The sequence below is a fragment of the Poecilia mexicana genome, unplaced genomic scaffold (genome assembly GCF_051168715.1).
Source record: "Poecilia mexicana isolate PSO_F unplaced genomic scaffold, ASM5116871v1 scaffold_7, whole genome shotgun sequence".
Taxonomy (NCBI): domain Eukaryota; kingdom Metazoa; phylum Chordata; class Actinopteri; order Cyprinodontiformes; family Poeciliidae; genus Poecilia; species Poecilia mexicana.
In genome coordinates, this window is record NW_028263376.1 from 24,855,585 (window position 1) to 24,871,923 (window position 16,339).

At 40.5% G+C, this 16,339-nt stretch overlaps 1 protein-coding gene across 1 annotated transcript; it reads right to left on the bottom strand.

Moving 5' to 3' along the window:
* Positions 1–3,027: 3,027 nt before the first annotated feature.
* Positions 3,028–16,271, bottom strand: LOC106918361 (NUAK family SNF1-like kinase 1). The gene is made up of 7 exons (XM_014988040.2): positions 15,699–16,271; positions 11,371–11,491; positions 10,389–10,540; positions 9,155–9,220; positions 7,085–7,204; positions 5,336–5,468; positions 3,028–5,228 (listed from the first exon to the last, which is right to left on the bottom strand). Exons 1-7 carry the CDS (start codon positions 16,038–16,040, stop codon positions 4,072–4,074), a joined length of 2,091 nt encoding a protein of 696 aa, XP_014843526.2. The 5' UTR covers positions 16,041–16,271; the 3' UTR covers positions 3,028–4,071.
* Positions 16,272–16,339: the final 68 nt, after the last annotated feature.

Here is a 16,339-nt window from a genome sequence, read left to right on the forward strand (position 1 = left end):
TTAGCAGTAAAAGCGGAAGTATGTGTCTGTTCTTTAGTCATATAAATGACTTTGATTATTGTCTATTTTCATTTTATAGACGTCCAAATTCCTAGGTGTCACTGAATGTACCAAAAAAAAAAAAAAAAAAAAACACTAGCCCGGTTGCGCACTTTTATTGGCTCATTGATTTACAGATTCATTCATTGATTTATTAATTTGGTTGACGACAGTGGGGCCATGATGACAACAACGAAGACTAGGCAGGTTACAGATGTACGGAAACGAGTCAATCGTCTTGCAGACAAACAATACAAGAGACGGACTCTAAAAAGGAAAGCTTCACCCGCTTTACACAAAATATCCTGCTTTGCAAAGTTTTCAGTGCATTAAATTAACATCCCATGCACTTCTACTTGTCATATTTTTTTATATATATAAATAAAAGCTATCCTTCAGACGTATCAAAACTGTATATCTTTACGAGTTTAATCACAGCATATCCCTTATATAGGTCATATTTTCACAAACAAAAAATAGAAGATAAAATATGATTATTTTGCCCTGAAATCACAGTAATGTGAAATGACATTCAATTAGAGAAGTCGGTTCTTGAGGGCCGCGATCCTGCATGTTTTAGTTCTCTCCCTAGTTCGTAGTAACAACCTCCTCAAGCAAGTCAGTATTCTCCTTAGGCCCTCTAACGAGCCATCATTTGATGCAGGTGTGCTAAACCAGGGAGAGAACTAAAACATGCAGGATGCCGGGCCTCCAGGACCGACTTTGGACACCCCTGTGACACCTAGAGCTAATCATGCCTGCACCACTATCATCCCAACAATGTATGATTGGGATTTTGGTTGTGGTATTTCTGTGAAATTGTTCAGCTGTTTTGTAGTGGGGGACTTGCTTGGCTGTGTTTGTTTTGACGTCTGCTGATTGATATTTTGTTGAAACTGCATCTGTGAGTTCAAACAGGTCCAAGAGGAAATAGTGTGAACCTTAAAAGGAACTGAAAAATGTTTTTTTCTTTTTTTTCTGTTACTCCATTTAAAAAAAAGAAAATGAAGGACCATGGAGCTAATCATAAATAGGTATGTTATTTATTAAATGATAAAATTAACCTTTGCGAAATCCAATCAAAACGTCTCAATTTTTTCAATTCTGTCTGCGAATATCTGTCATATTTCAATGTGTTTCAGCAATGACCACAAGATGGCACTGTAGCTCCGGTCTTGGATTGAATTTGCCTTCCTGTACGATCCTGAAAAATGAGTTAAGAATGCGAATCACTTTTATTTATCTTGCCAGCTGCTTTTTGTCGAGCCTGCATTTGTCTGATCTGTTACGAAAAAGCAAAACAAAACACATTAATCTATAAGCAGTGATAGAATGTTAAAACAGATGTGAAATGTTTACCACCAAACAACAAGCTTTACTCAGAAAGCTCACAAATGATGAAAGACAAAACTAAATGTTTGAAACAGAAATACTTTTTTATAAAATGTCTACTTACAAGTCCAAAACACACCACCACAAAAGACGCAGACAATCAAACCCTGTTTTTCACAAGCCCAGGTTTTATTCACTGATGTAATCTTAATTCTTAACCATATGCATTGTTTCTGCAGGGCCGACTCGCAGCATGTTAGTCTGAAACCCAGGTTTATGTCTTGAAACATTTCCCTGTAGATATTTTAGATGTTTGTAAGGATTTTAAGATAGCAGTTTAAAATAGAACTTTCTTCATGTGTTTAATCACTAGCGTTATTGTATTTACATGTATATAAGTGTGTCATATGTTCATAATACTGCAAAAGCCTCTTAAGAGCAGAGCCTCTTAAAGTAGCCCATAAACATTTTTCACCCTTGTGCGCTCACTGGTACTTGTATCCACACGTGAGGCACCAAAGCAGAAAGCCTCTTAGCCTACAAGATTTACTTTGCTAGGTATTTGTAACCACTGCAGATATTTGCAATAGTTCAACATTTTTGTAATAATTTGTCCACAATCCATGCCACTTAGAGAGGTTGTCATCCAGATCAGGCAGGCCCATCGGCGTATGTTTATTTAATATCACAAGGTTTTCAACTTGTGACATTAGGCTTGAATTGCACTGTTAAAACAGGACAACAACTATTAAGAAACGAAAATAATATGACATAAAGTACAACAAAAAAAAGAATGAAGTAATTAGTAATCAGCAACATTTTGTGGCCGTATGAGCAAAATTGTAACATAGAAAACAAAATGCTGTTTAACCTGGGATCCCTAACTTCAGTTCCTTTATCAGCATATATAAAACTTCATTCATCAGCTATTGTCAAAGGATTTCAACTGTCTTTTATTAAAGTGAATATTATGCTAATGTATGCATCTTTTCATGAAGAAGAAACTGGTAGTGCATAATATAATAAGATATAGTGATTTGATTTTAATCATCTAAACATAACATTTTAAGCCGGTTTAGTGAGCAGATTTATTTTGCAGGTCAGCAAGGAGACTGAAAGTCTGGCAGTGGATTCCTGTTGATAGATTTTATTGCTTCCCTGCATCGCAGGGGTTGCAGTTTTATCACTGCGTAACACCCAAACACCCCAGCTTGAACTACAAATCATGGAACAAATTACTGCCACCGGTGTGTTTCACAAAAGGAAATGCATAAAGCTAAATCCATTTTGTGACATGGCATGGAAAATATGAACATATTTAGCGCCTTTATGGCCTACTCAAAAGATAAAAATGTCAACCTGTACTCATTGTTTTTTCCTTTAGAAAAACTACTTTTGCTCAAAAACAAAAGCTGCAATGAAGCCAGTCTGTTGACTAGCACCAGTTTTTCTCGGGACACAAGAACCGAAAAGTAAATAGCAAAAGGTAAGTGAGAAGTTTGATGTTTTATTGTAATGCTCCTTTAATTACGTTATGCTATGATTTATTATAATGAGCTTGATGCAGGTGTTTTTAAAATGACACAAGTTCTTGTTCAGATTTGTGCTTTTTTTGTTCTTTCTCACCAGAAAAAAACATGAAAGTTTGACAACGTATTGATTCAAATAATTTATTAACTGTTGCAGAACAAGTATAAAATAGTTCAACACAAGGAATATCCTTATTTTTTTTATAAAGCACATCTTTTTGCACGGATCACCTTAAACATCCACAGCAGCACAAGTGTGGTTACAGCAAAAAAAAAAAAAAAAGAAAAATAATTCTGCAACTCATTAATCTGTTCAGGTACAAATGAGCAAATTGCACACAGTCAACACTGTGAGGAATAAATACAGGTGTTAAAGGCAGCAGAACTACTTTTACTGCTTAATTCATCTTCTTATTTAGTATTTTCACACAAAATAAAACATAAATTGCCCTTAACTCACATCAGAGTAGCCAAACACCTGGCTCTTGTCACGAATGAATCTCTAATTCTTCCCGTCGAAACATATCTCATGAGCAGAATTGCACAAGAAGAAATATTAGATTAAAACTTGGTGAAACCTAGCTGTAATAAGGCAACACTTTCCACAGAAACAACAAAGTGCCCTTGAGTCTGCTTGATAAAATATCCTAATACGCCAGAGTGAGTTAACTTCTTAAAAGGCTCATAAGGTAAAAAACAATTTCGTGAATAAAATATTACACAAAAGTCAGATTAGTTAACATCTGCATCTGAAATAAAAAAAAACGCTAATTAGATCAATTGCAAACTGTCATGTAAATATGCTGAGTTGCGGACATCACAAAGGGTTATCACTGTAAACAAATATCTGAACTTTGCACGTAGAGATAACTTGTGTTTTTGAAAAAACTTTTAAAAACTAACATTTTGTTGGTCCTCACATTTCTAGTTCACATGCATTGTGTACAGCAGGTGATGTTACACTGTGCAGATGACATCAAAGTGAGCAGGTTTGATCTCAGAGGCGGGTGGTGGACCCCCTTGGTCATGTGCTTGTAGGTGCAAATACGATTACAAATGACGCTTCACATTCCCAGTTAATGTCAACAATTGCCATGTTCCAGAGGTCAGGATCCTTCACTCTTTTCAACACAACAGGTACTTGTTATCACACTATCACAGATCCATCAATTTATTGCTTCTGTCCTTTTTTGTCTCCTTTGACCTCGTCCGCCTCGTTCTCCTCACAGCCGCCGGCGCCGCTGTGCCGCCGTCCCTGGGAGAAAATCCTGGGTTGTGACTGAGCGCTGAGGTCCAGCAGATCAAAGGAATCAGAGGAGAAGAGGCTGTCCTCGCTGACCACACTGGAGGGGCGGCTGCGTCGGCCCTCGGCGTCCCCCGAGGGCTGCAGGAGCTGCTGGAGGGCCTCTGGGAAAATTGCAGGTGCCAAACAGTCAGGTGAAATGGGATTGTCAGGAAGATCCAGACTGCGGGAGAACTTGCCGTTACGTTTCAGAATGCCTTTCCGCCTCCTTACTGCCTCTGTTCGCATGTTGGGACTCTCTTCTGCAGCCGGGAAAGTCTTGTGGGAACCTGACTGACCTGCATCGCTCTCTTGCACTCTTTCTCCAGAACAATTCCGATCGGGAGCTAAGTTATAACCCGAGCCTCGACTCTTTAGTATTCCTTTCTTTGGCATCTTAGAAGAAGGCTGACTGAACGTAGGCGGGTGAGGAAGGGTTTTGGACAAGACATCGACACGCGTGTGAACAAGTGTTTGCGTCCGATGCGGGTGAGGGAGAGTGTTGCACGTCTGGGAGGAAGAGTTTTCCTTTGGAGAGTTGTGGAAGACTGAATCTAAACTCCTCTGGTGCTTCAATATGCCTTTGGGTTTTCTTCTTTCTGGGGTGGAAGTGACCACCGGAGCCGGAGACACAGCTGCTGAACCGACATCAGTGCAGGCTCCCATGGCGGTCTGTGGAATGACATTCTCCTTGCGTGACTTTCTGAGGTTTGAAGCCCCTCCACGGACCCTTGCTCCTCCTCCACAGTCATTTTTTAAGGGTAAACTGAAGTAAAACGAGTTTGATGTCAGCTGAGGACGACAGGAGGAGTCCGAAGTCCTGCTTCCAGGGTCAGATGTCATTTCGCCAGCTTTGCCGACCTGATTCTGCCAGTCGATGTAGCGGGCCAGCAAGGGGGAAGGGCATTCTTGGTGCGGAGCCGTGGGGCAGTCACATACACTCTCATCGTAGCCCCAGTTTACCCACCAGTGGTGGGCTACATCCTCTATCGTGGCCCTCTCATCTGCACGTACCGTCAGCAGCCAGTCAATGAGGGCACAGGCGTCTGGGAGGAACAGATCAACAGCTATTTAAAGAGGCTTAACACAAAGCAATCACACCCGATACGGCTTAAAGACGTTTTTCTCGGAGGTGAACGTTTTATTGATTTACCTGAAGGCGGGTTGGGTCTGCAGTAGCGGCCTTGGCTGATCTGCTCAGTCAGTTTTTTGTGATTGGCCCCATCAAAAGGCATACTGCTGTAGACTAACGCATACAGCAGCACCCCGAGAGCCCAGCAGTCCACCTAACACGCAACAAGAGTAAAATAATGTCTTCTATTAAAACAGTTGGCTTTATGAAACTTTAACACTGTGAGAATGCAAAGAAATATGTTTTGGCATTGATCTTCGTAAAGGATTTGTTTGAGTTCATATTTTTTTATTATCTATTTGGACAGATCACTTTCAATGGGTGCATTCTAACAAATAAACCTGTACACAATTTTTATTCAAACCAAAGGCTGCTGTGATTTGTATCATAAAAAGCAGGTTAACAGCAGCAAAACGCAGATGAAACACAGACTGCAGAACAGATGTAAAGTAACGATGCAATGAATTTATTCAAGTAAGCTTAAGTTATGCTCGAACAGGAAATCCGGTGGACCAACAAAAGGTGACGTTAGAGCAGAGAAGGAAATAACACAACAGGAAGAAAGACAAGGGATGTGAATGAAGGAAACTGGGAGCAGAGAGGATATTGACTGATTCACTGTCTGTGAAGTATCTGAAAAATGATATAACCACATATGTGGAAGAACAAACATATACACAATCTACACATTCTATTCACATATAACTAAAAATCAGAAAGAAAACAGGCAGAAAGAACTAAGGCTGTGTGATATCAGGAAGATATATAATTGGGATCCTGTCCATGATTGATGAAATCGAAAGTGATTTGCTGCCATGAGAGGTAGTGACGGGGAAACTGTTTCTAAAAACACTCTAAAATGCTTTAGAGCACATATGTCAGAGTCAAGGCCCGCGGGCCACATCCGGCCCGCGAGAAGGTTTATTGCGGCCCCTGGGATGATCTTGATTTATTATTAGAACCGGCCCGCAGACCGCAGCAAGCCGGCACCCCGTCTGAAAAAAAGTATCTTCCTTATTTGAACTGTAAGTAGTTCTTTAAATGTTCTGTGAGATGATGTACTTACCCATGTATCCATAACAACCGGAACTTTCAATATCCACCAAGTTATTGCCGAAATATACCGTCTATTAAACGAGTGCCCCCCGGATTAATTACATTCTCTGCAGCTGCAGCTGCGAAGTTACCGTATTAACCCGATACTTGCTGGAAAGTGCAACGTCTCCCCTTTCAGAAACCGTTGGAATTTTTCCACTTAGCGCTACGTGTGGCGGAATTACGGTACTGCAAATTTAGATGTGTCGCCGGCGACACATCTAAATTTGCAGTACCGTAATTCGCCGGCGACACATCTAAATGCCTTGACTCTGACATATGTGGATTAATAGATTTTTGCACTTTATTTTATTGTATTTCAATCCAATTATATTTTAAAAATATTTCAGTTGTGTCTGTTGAAAATTAAAGATTACTGACAGAGCCATAAGAAAATATTGCTTTATTTATCTGATCATATTGGAATATATTTGTTAGGTTTTCAGTAGGTTCAATTAGGTTAACTAGACTATATGCGTCATTTAAAAAAATTTCAATGAACATTCGATCAGTCCGGCCCTCGGCTTGTAGCTAAATTTTTTATTTGGCCCTCCGTCCATTTGACTTTGACACCCCTGCTTTAGAGCATTTAGAAATCCCAAAATTCAAACAATATCCTACAGAAATTACATTCCCAGTCTACATTCCCAGTGTAATTGGTGTTGACCGACCCACCTCTGGTCCGGTGTACGGCAGCCCCTTGACTATCTCTGGAGCAGCATAGAGAGGACTTCCACAGTAGGTCTGCAGCAGGGAGCCCGTCTGGAAATTATTGGAAAGGCCAAAATCGGCGAGCTGCAGAGAGAAGACGTAAAACAAAACAACAGATTCAGATTAAAGCAGTTTATTTTCCTCCCTCCTGCAAGACATAGACAATAAACACAATAACACTCTAAAAACGCAAACTTTCTGTTCGAGTGTACGCATTGCCAAACATTCAAGTTACCTCTCACATCCTGGAATCTGGATTCCTTTTCAGTGACTATTCTCTGCGAATTTGGAGTCGTGCACTGAAAGCACAACAATTCACAGCTATTTTTAATGGTCCAAAAATAGCTCCGCGAAGATTTTTGTCAGTTAATGTGCGAGCAAGGAAAGAGGACGAGCCAAAAACATCAGCCTGGCGCTGCTTGCACGCTTACGTAACGGAACAACCACTCATCCGGGCTGCGAGGAGACATAACCACACACACGGTGCCCCGACTCTATCTGAAGAGATTATTAACATGCACACCAGCCCACTATCACAAGCTCTGGTGTTAAAAATACACGGCAACATTTTTTCCATCACAACAACAGAGACCTAAATACAGAAGGTGACATTGTGTATACAACGTAACTCTGTGGTCTTTATTTATTTATACAGTGGCAATAACAGTGTGTGTTTGTGATGCGATGGTCATAACGTCCCTTCACTTGTTCCAACAGGGTTTTAGACGTCTCAGATGGCTTAACGTGATGAAAAGTTTATTAACAGATGCGAGGAAACTTTAGAAAGACCAAAGAAACCGGCTCAACTCCAACGTAAAAATATTAGAAATGAAGATCTGCAAAATATGAAAAACTGAGCAGTGTATCGAAACTTTGAATCATATGTACTTTGCTTTTTTTTGTCTGCAGTAACACATACATTAAAGTGTTATTGATTCCACATTGAGGTCGATGTGAGGTTTAATGTGCTATGTCAACATACTGTCAAATTCAGTAAATTAGAATATATGTCCTGATAACTCTTACTTGTCAGATTAAAAGTACCTTTAATAAATACCTGCTTAATACAGTACCTTTAATTAATACCTGCTTAATAAATCTAAGCAGGTATTAAGTTTTTTAAAACCACATTTCTGTTTTTTTATTGGTCTGTTGTAATATTTTAACCTTAAATGTCGTGTTTTCGTTACCTTTGAGCAGAAAATCATCATGATTAAGAGAAACACAGATGTTAAGATGCAAGTCTTTGAACTCATTTATATAATACGTTTCATTTGGTGATAGGCTTATTAAAATGAACAAACCTTTTAATAATATTCTAATTTATTGAATGGGTCTGCATTAAAACTTTGATGAGCTTAAAACAGGTTGTTCGGAAATGTTATTTGCTCTGGAAAGTTTTCTTCTTTCACTTTCACTCAGTGAAAGTGATCAATTATCATCATAATTGGCTAATTTTCCTTAAGTATTCACTTCATTCAGACACAGCAAAGCACACAGCAGTCTAAACTGACCCAGACTCAAAGTTATTTAAAGCATGCCTCATTGTTCCTGTTTTCTTACACACGCCATTATTAAGCATTTTTTTCTATTGTGCAGACATAAGATAAACACATGAGTGTTGGTCATTTCCTGCAGCACATGCTGCTGAGAGGTCAGTGTGGCGAGCTTGTTTAGGTTAGGTAAGTAATGAATGAAGAACTGCTGGGAAGTCTGCACATACTGCTTTTTTTTTTTTTTTTAAACATTTTTTTAACCGTCTGCCCAGATTGCTGCTGGATTCTTTGCGTTCCCCTTTGGCCATGAACAGCTCCCATAAAAGGCCAGTAACATCCAGGCAAGGCAAGAAAACATCCCCTGGGTAACTTTATAAGACTCTGCACAATGTTTACTGGGGTTCGGTGGGGATAGTATAAAAATAACATTGTCTTTACCGTGGGGATAAAGTCTTTACATATATGTTCAAAATATTCATCTTTTTTCGACTTAATGATGTGTTTCCAAATATGATTAGCTGGATTTGCTTAGCCTTACCTTTACATTTAAATCTTGATCTAAAAGGATGTTCTCCAGCTTAAGGTCTCGATGCACGACACCATTCTGCAAGAGAGCGGAGACAGAACACGAGAACGTTGAGGCAGGTTATCAAGCAGAGAAATAATTAGTTTGGGCTTTTTTTTTTTTCTTTTTTAATTCTGGCGATGACTCAATCTCCTGACTGGTGCCAACAAGTCAGGAGACATGTGGAGTCTGGAAAATCGGAGGAGAAAAAAAACCCCAGTTTCAGCTCCTTTAGGAGGAAAGGTTTGTTGAAGGATTGAGTGTTTCCATAGATACCGATTTGGCAGTGATTCACAGGAAAAGACAAGGCCTCAATAGATATGTATGACCACCCAGGAAGTCGAGTGACGCAAAGAAACTCTGAGACTCCATTCTTTCATTAATTTCATCCTCTTTGGTCCACTTTTGTGAAGGAAATGACCCATGTCTCCAGAATGTGTTTTCTGCACATAGTCAAAGTTTCTATGCAAGTTTATTGCTATGTTATTGTTCTCGTGAACATACAAAAACAAAACTGGTATATTTGTTAGATCGGTTTATCCTTATTGTTACCATGGCTCGTTTTATGTAACAGAAAACTCTGGAAGTGCTGAAAATACCTCGGTGTGCCCTGCATACTTCTGTGGCACATTCAATTATTCATTCATGCCAGAACATTTGTTTCTATTTTAAGAGTATACTCAGGAGCAGCAGGAAAGCAAATTCCCTCCTCCCTGCAAACTGTAGGAGCTTGGATGTTAATTTGAGTTTAACATGTTGAATTCGTGAAAAAATCAACAAGTAACAAACCGTATTTGTTACTTCCAGCTCAGCTGACTGTCAGGCACAGCTCCTTGCTAGCCGCTGCTGTGTGTTAAACGGATTTAGGCATTTCCCTGGTAATTCCTGCTTTTTTGGCAAAGCTGCTAATTTAATGTTGACATCGACAACAGAAAAGAAGGATTTGGTTCTTCGCCAATTCATAAAGGAGGTCGGTGAATATGTAAATATGTGACTGCGAACAGCAATCAGAGCCTAATGTGCTCCAAAACCAGAGAGATCTGAAACTAAAGTCAGGTTTCAGCACAGTATTATGATTAGGATTTAGTGGATTTAGCATTACGGTATTTACTGACGCTCAGCCGAATACTTGGCACGTGTATTCATGTGTTGCCCCAGTTTATACTCAGTTTCTGTGGCACATCTGAGGGGCGTATGCGTGTCTGACCTTGTGGCAGTAGTGGACGGCAGAAGCAATCTGCCTGAAGATGCTTCTGGCTTCTGTTTCCGGCAGTCGCTTCCTCTCCTGTATGTAGTCGTACAGCTCCCCTCTGCTGGCGTACTCCATCACTATCACAATCTTATCCCGGCTCTCGAAAACTGTCAACACAGCACGCAAGAAAGGTTTTACAGGGAGGGGTTTCCACACATTTTTCATAATCTAATTCAAGACTTTTCAGGACTTAAATTAGGGGAGTTCTCAGACCCAATTTGATTTTTTTTTTGTTTTTACAGTAAATATGGAAATGAACTGAGTTTACTGTAAATATTTCTGTTGACCTGGGGGTTCACACACAAAAACTGTTTATCTATCTAGATGGATGGACAACATTTTTTTAGATTAATTTTCATGGACTTGTTAAAACCAGGGATGAAAACCCCCTTTTTTTTCTCACTCCGATGATTTCTGCAGTCTAATATCAATGAAATTTAATTTCAACTATGGATAATAGATGTAAAATGCTCAGAAAAAGGGTGTGTCAACCTTTAATGTTAATTTACCGTGCTATTTGTCATGATACTCAGCTCTGCAGAGTTCTAAATGTAGATATTTTAAGAACTATCTAGATCCATTTGGGTCAATTTTTAGGTGCATTTTGTGCATTATGGAAAAATATGGAGAAATTATGTGAGCTATGGAAAAATATGGAGAAATTATGTGCGCCAGATAAAGTCAATAAAGTCATACAATAATAATAAGTGTCGATGCGATTTCAGTCGTATTGGGGAAAAAAATGTTTTTTTTTTTAAATGCGCAGATCAGGAAGCCATCTAAGTCACTAGACAAACAGATCAATCTTAGTTGGATGAAGTCATTGTTTATTTTTTTGTTTTCAAGAATAATGAAGACAAAATATCTATGTGAACTGAGTAACTGACTTGAATACGTGATTTTTACGCCTCCCTCTGCTTATGCAACACGGCCTTACCCTCATGGAAGCGTATGATGTTGGCGTGTCGGAGTGAGGAGGTGATCTCGATCTCTCTCTGGATGTGAATCCGATCCAGATCGTCGGTGATGCGTTCTTTTCGGATCGACTTGATTGCCACCTGGGAATGAAAACATACAACTGAGTGTAAACAAATGTTCAAAATTAATTTCATCTCTGGAAAGCTTGTTCTGGAGGTACCACATGGGAAACTGGGTGATGCGGTTCATTTTTCCTTTAACTTCTAAAAATCAGTATAAGCTTACATGCATACTAGAAGCACAGATATACACACTCTCTTGCACAAATGAAATCTGTGGGTATTAGAGGTGATTATGCTGGTTTTAGAGGCTGCTGTCCAGGGAAGCGAGCGCGCTCAGAAGCAGAAGGTTGACAGCTGTGGAGTTAACACTCCTCTTCTTTAATCCCAGGCACACACTGTACCCCAATGCAAACCCCCCCCCCCCCCCCTAAATCCACACATACAGGAGCACCACAACAGATCTCCCCCAACACGAGCCACTAAACCTCTCTGGACAGAGGAACTCTTACAGAAATAGCATGAAGGAGAGGAGCAAAGAGCGGACGTCAGAATCGAACTTTAGATTAATACACACCACAGGATGTGCACAAGCAGAGCTGACATTTAAACACACAGACGACACATCGGCCCCCTGAGCGTCCTCATGGTTGAACTAGACCCCTCCTTCCCAAGGTCACTGCCGTAGCATTCTCAGCTGCTGGAAAAATGTCTACGGGACAACGGGAAGACACGATTCACACGCTCCGTTAGCTGCAGTCGTGCAAGGCGAACACAAGCCACTGAATTCCTGCGAGTGGCCTGACCTTCCATAATTGATGAGGAAGCTATGTAATGAAGGGAAATTGCTGCTTTTTGGGAATGCTTGGCATTTTCGACGGTCAAACTACAGACATTCAGAGACATTTTCCCACATTAACTGAGACTTTGTGCTGAAGTGAAATTGCCATTGCAGGGCTGCAGTCTGCAGTCCATGCTGAGCAGTTATCAGCCGAATGGCACTTGTCCAGTGTTGGCTAACTAGTGATTTGCTGACCTGAATAGCCAGAGCAACAAGAGGAAAGAAAGGGAATAGTGTGGCAAGTGGAATTCATTAGTAGAAGTCCTTTATTTCACCATTTAAATGCAATAGACAGATTTTTTTGAGTGTGTGAAATCAATCAAACTTATTTCAGATATAATTTGTTACCTGTAAAGCAATGTGTGTGTGCGTGTGTGTGTGTGTGTTTTTTTTTTTTTTTTTGCATTTGTTTTCCTAAATTATTGTAAATCAATATTTAATTAAGATAGAGTCTATTCTTCCAAAAACAAGTTTCCACTGACACTTATTTTTGGAGGTGTTTGTTCCACAATATGGGAAAACACTGCATGGATAGCAGGAAGATTTGTCAACAATAAAACACATGGAGGTGATTTGTGAAGAGGGTCAGGGCAAACTGGGATGGGACCTGAATACTGCAGAATCTACACTGACACAAGTCAAACGTTGCTCATCCGACACACATACACACACAAGTCAGGATTATCAGTTTTCTTGTGTGTCTATAAAACCTCTATGTTTTTGTGAAATACGGCGGTGAAAAATCTATACTTCGTTACCCAGGTGTGTTTCGTTGTCAGAGTATATCTAGTAGGAAATTACACAAAGAAAATGGATGGCTGAAATGAGATACTGAATCAAATTTAGCAAAAACAGGGCAGGACAAATTACAGGAGCAATAACAAGTTGTGTTTCGCTGTCAGCATTAGCCGCTGAAAATTTGCATAAAGAAGGCATTGCTCACCCCTTTTCGACAAATTTCAATAGGGGGGAGATTGAGAATGTGTGCGCTTGTATGAGCTCACTCTGCTGTGAGCAGACATCAGAAGCATCGCTGTGCCTCATTGTTCTTCCATATAACAAGCTGAGTGACAAATTCTGAGATTAGAATCGCTGCTTCACAAAAGCAGGAAACATAAGCTGCCACTTGCATGAGTCACCAAGAGCTGATCAGAGTTGTGCTTGAAGTGAGAGCAAAAGAGGTAGAAATCCAGAGGCTATTTCGGGGTGAGAGTAACAGGAGTTTACAGCTCCATCCTCCTCTCCCTTCTCTGCAGGAGGCTGAAAAATTGACATGGTTTTCTGAGTGATTGTGCGTCAAGTCATTATTGAAGTCTAAGATTTCCTGACATGGACATACATGGAGAGGCACACATATGCATCCCAAGAGTCACTAAAGCATCTGCGTAAGATTTAGCTGTGGGATTAGACGGGATCGTTGCCAAACAGACCCTGGACCTCAGGGCTCGGCTAAACACAGAGCCTTAAGCTGTTCCTTTCATAGCCAACAATTACAAACTGTGCTATGTGCTGCTTACAGGGATCTGGACCAAGACAGGCACACTGTAGTAATTTGACGGTAAAGGAAATAGGTCTTCATCATCTCACTCAGGGTGGAAGCAGAGGATTTGGCTTTAGGATTCTATTAAAATATGCCGAGGTGTTCACATGGAGAAAACAAACAAAAAAAACATAATGCAATAAGTGGTAAATGTGAAGATCCTTTTTGCCATGTTCTTCTTTTGCGATTTGAAAACCTGAATTAGTTGGATTTGCAGTTTGCTCCAAGTCATGCAGGGAAAATCAGACATTGAAAAAGAGTTGGTGGGAAGATCACAGTGTTAAAAGCAGGACTATTCTGTAAGTGAACTGTTTAAAACTTGGTAAATTACCTGCAGTTGTGGTTACAGTGTTTTTATAAATTTGCAGAATCACTCGGGTGCTGAACACAATGCACTTTTCACATTTCTCTTCATTTAGAAAAATGTAAAGCATGTATAATTTTCCTTTTTCATCAAAAATGATTAGTATTTTTCTGCTGGTCAAACCTATCAAAATACATTCATGTCTTGTTCTAACATGTTGGAACATAAAATAATTATAAACAATTTTTCCAAGCCTCCATTTGGTGTAAAGACAATGGTCCTGCAAGATAATGCAAAGCAAAACTTGTTTTTCTCTTAAAATACTGCATTACAACTTAGGTCCTATAAACATCTGATACAATTATGTATTACGGGATAAAACACATCAGACACATTTATAATTAGTCAAATCTTAAACCGAAAATCCTTCATTTTTTTTTCTTTGAATTAGTTTTGATCCAATCCTGTGACATTTCTGGCACGTTGGTAATTCTGATCCCAAATCTTCAATTTGCTCTAAAACTCTCCTCTACCTTCTCCTCCTTTTCTTCTGCCCTTTTTGCTGAGCTCAAACAACAGCCCCTTAGCCTTGTTTCCAAAAATAATGTCAGTTTTGTTTCAAAGAATCCCTGGTATGCGCTGGCTAATGGCACAAGGAATTCTGCATTTTCCCCATGTCCCAACAAACCCTCTCACTCTGCTCACACACACACACACACACTCTAGAGCTGCTCTTCATGCCTTGTTTTCTCCCATCCCAATTAGATGCTCAGGGTTAGAGGTGAAGCGACAAGCACAAGATCCAAGCTCTAATTTCCCAAGAACTTCCCACTACTGGCATGTGTTTGTTTTCCAAAACGGAGGGTAGAGGTAAAAGCACTGTGCCTCTTGTTGGTCAGATTGCAGTAGAGTCAGCAGAAATCCACTTACAAGTCATCTGACCACTGTCAGAATCTGCAGTTCGGAAGTAAAATAGATCATATCTGTCAATGCATAAGATGGGTTTTTGCTGGTTTCCAGTGAACTGGGTCAAACCACTGTTGGAGGCCGATTGTAGGGTTCTTATACCCCAAACGCTGAGTGAGTCAGAGCAAAGGCACTTCAGCCTTGCAGAACAGGAAGCAAGTATTCAGCATCAATAATTAAGACCCACAGCAAGCAGATATAGACACAGGGACCACGACACACCCCTGGTACATGAATTTAGTAGACAACAGAACAACATCTAGTATGTATTTCTGTGTTGTCCTTCATCTGGCCCCCTTTTGTATGTTCATCCCTCGCTCCTGGCATCATCTTGGACCTGGGATTCATGTGCTTAAAAATATGAACTCAGAAACTATTTGGTTGTTTGAACAATGTGATTCTACAGAGATTTGCATTTAATTACTTTGTTATCAAACATTTTGATTTGGTGAACCACCCCGTGGTTATCAGCCCACCTCTCATTTGTCCTTCCTAAAAAAAAATAAAATAAAAAAAAACTTTCTAAATTCTAAATTTCTAAACTTTCTGTAACATTTCAAAAACTGGTTGCTTCACAGCTACATTTTACAGATTTTTTTTTCGTGTATAAAATATAAATCCTACAACTGTTACTCACTGTTCTCATGCTGGCTCTCTCCACCGCTTTTTTGACTTTGCCGTAGGTGCCTTTTCCCAGCGTCTCCATCACCTCATAGCGGTGCTTCAGGTTGTGTTTATGCTGGTGCTTCTTCACTTCCACCGGCGCTACCGCCGCGGCCAGGTCCGCCTTCCTTTGCCTCATGTCTGCGCTGCACGGGTGACCGCTGTCAGTCCTCCGGAGCTGCTCGCCGTGGTGGCGCTGCTGATGCTGCTGCTGGTGGTGCTGGTGGCCGCTGGACGCCGAGTCCTGCAGGCAGCCGAGCTCGGAGAGGTGGCTGGGGTTCATCTCGCCTGTGCTGTGCGCCTCACGTCTGCCCATCCTCCCCTGGGCACGGAGCGCAGCTGTCAGGAGCTTTCACCGGATCCCCAAATTGTACAGAATTTGTTGCGAAAGGTGGCGCAGGGAGGCTTGGAGTTGCCCATATAGAGAGTTATAGGAGCAAGAACGAAATCGCAGCGCAGACAAACACGCTAACAAAGATCTGAGTCATCCTGACAGCTACTGTTATTTCTGTTTCTCTCCCAGCTTATGAGCTCAGCAACAGGAGCGTTGGGGACCACATGGTCCACAGAGATGGGTGGAGCCTCCTTATTCCAACATCCCTGCGCGTCACGCCC

Coding starts and splice junctions, on each gene's coding strand:
- LOC106918361 (XM_014988040.2), bottom strand. CDS start 16,040: ATGGGCAGACGTGAGGCGCACAGCACAGGCGAGATGAACCCCAGCCAC. Junction 10,541..11,370: donor CATCATACGCTTCCATGAGG/GTAAGGCCGTGT, acceptor CTGTGTTGACAG/TTTTCGAGAGCCGGGATAAG. Junction 5,469..7,084: donor TGCCGTACACCGGACCAGAG/GTGGGTCGGTCA, acceptor GTTGCGTGTTAG/GTGGACTGCTGGGCTCTCGG.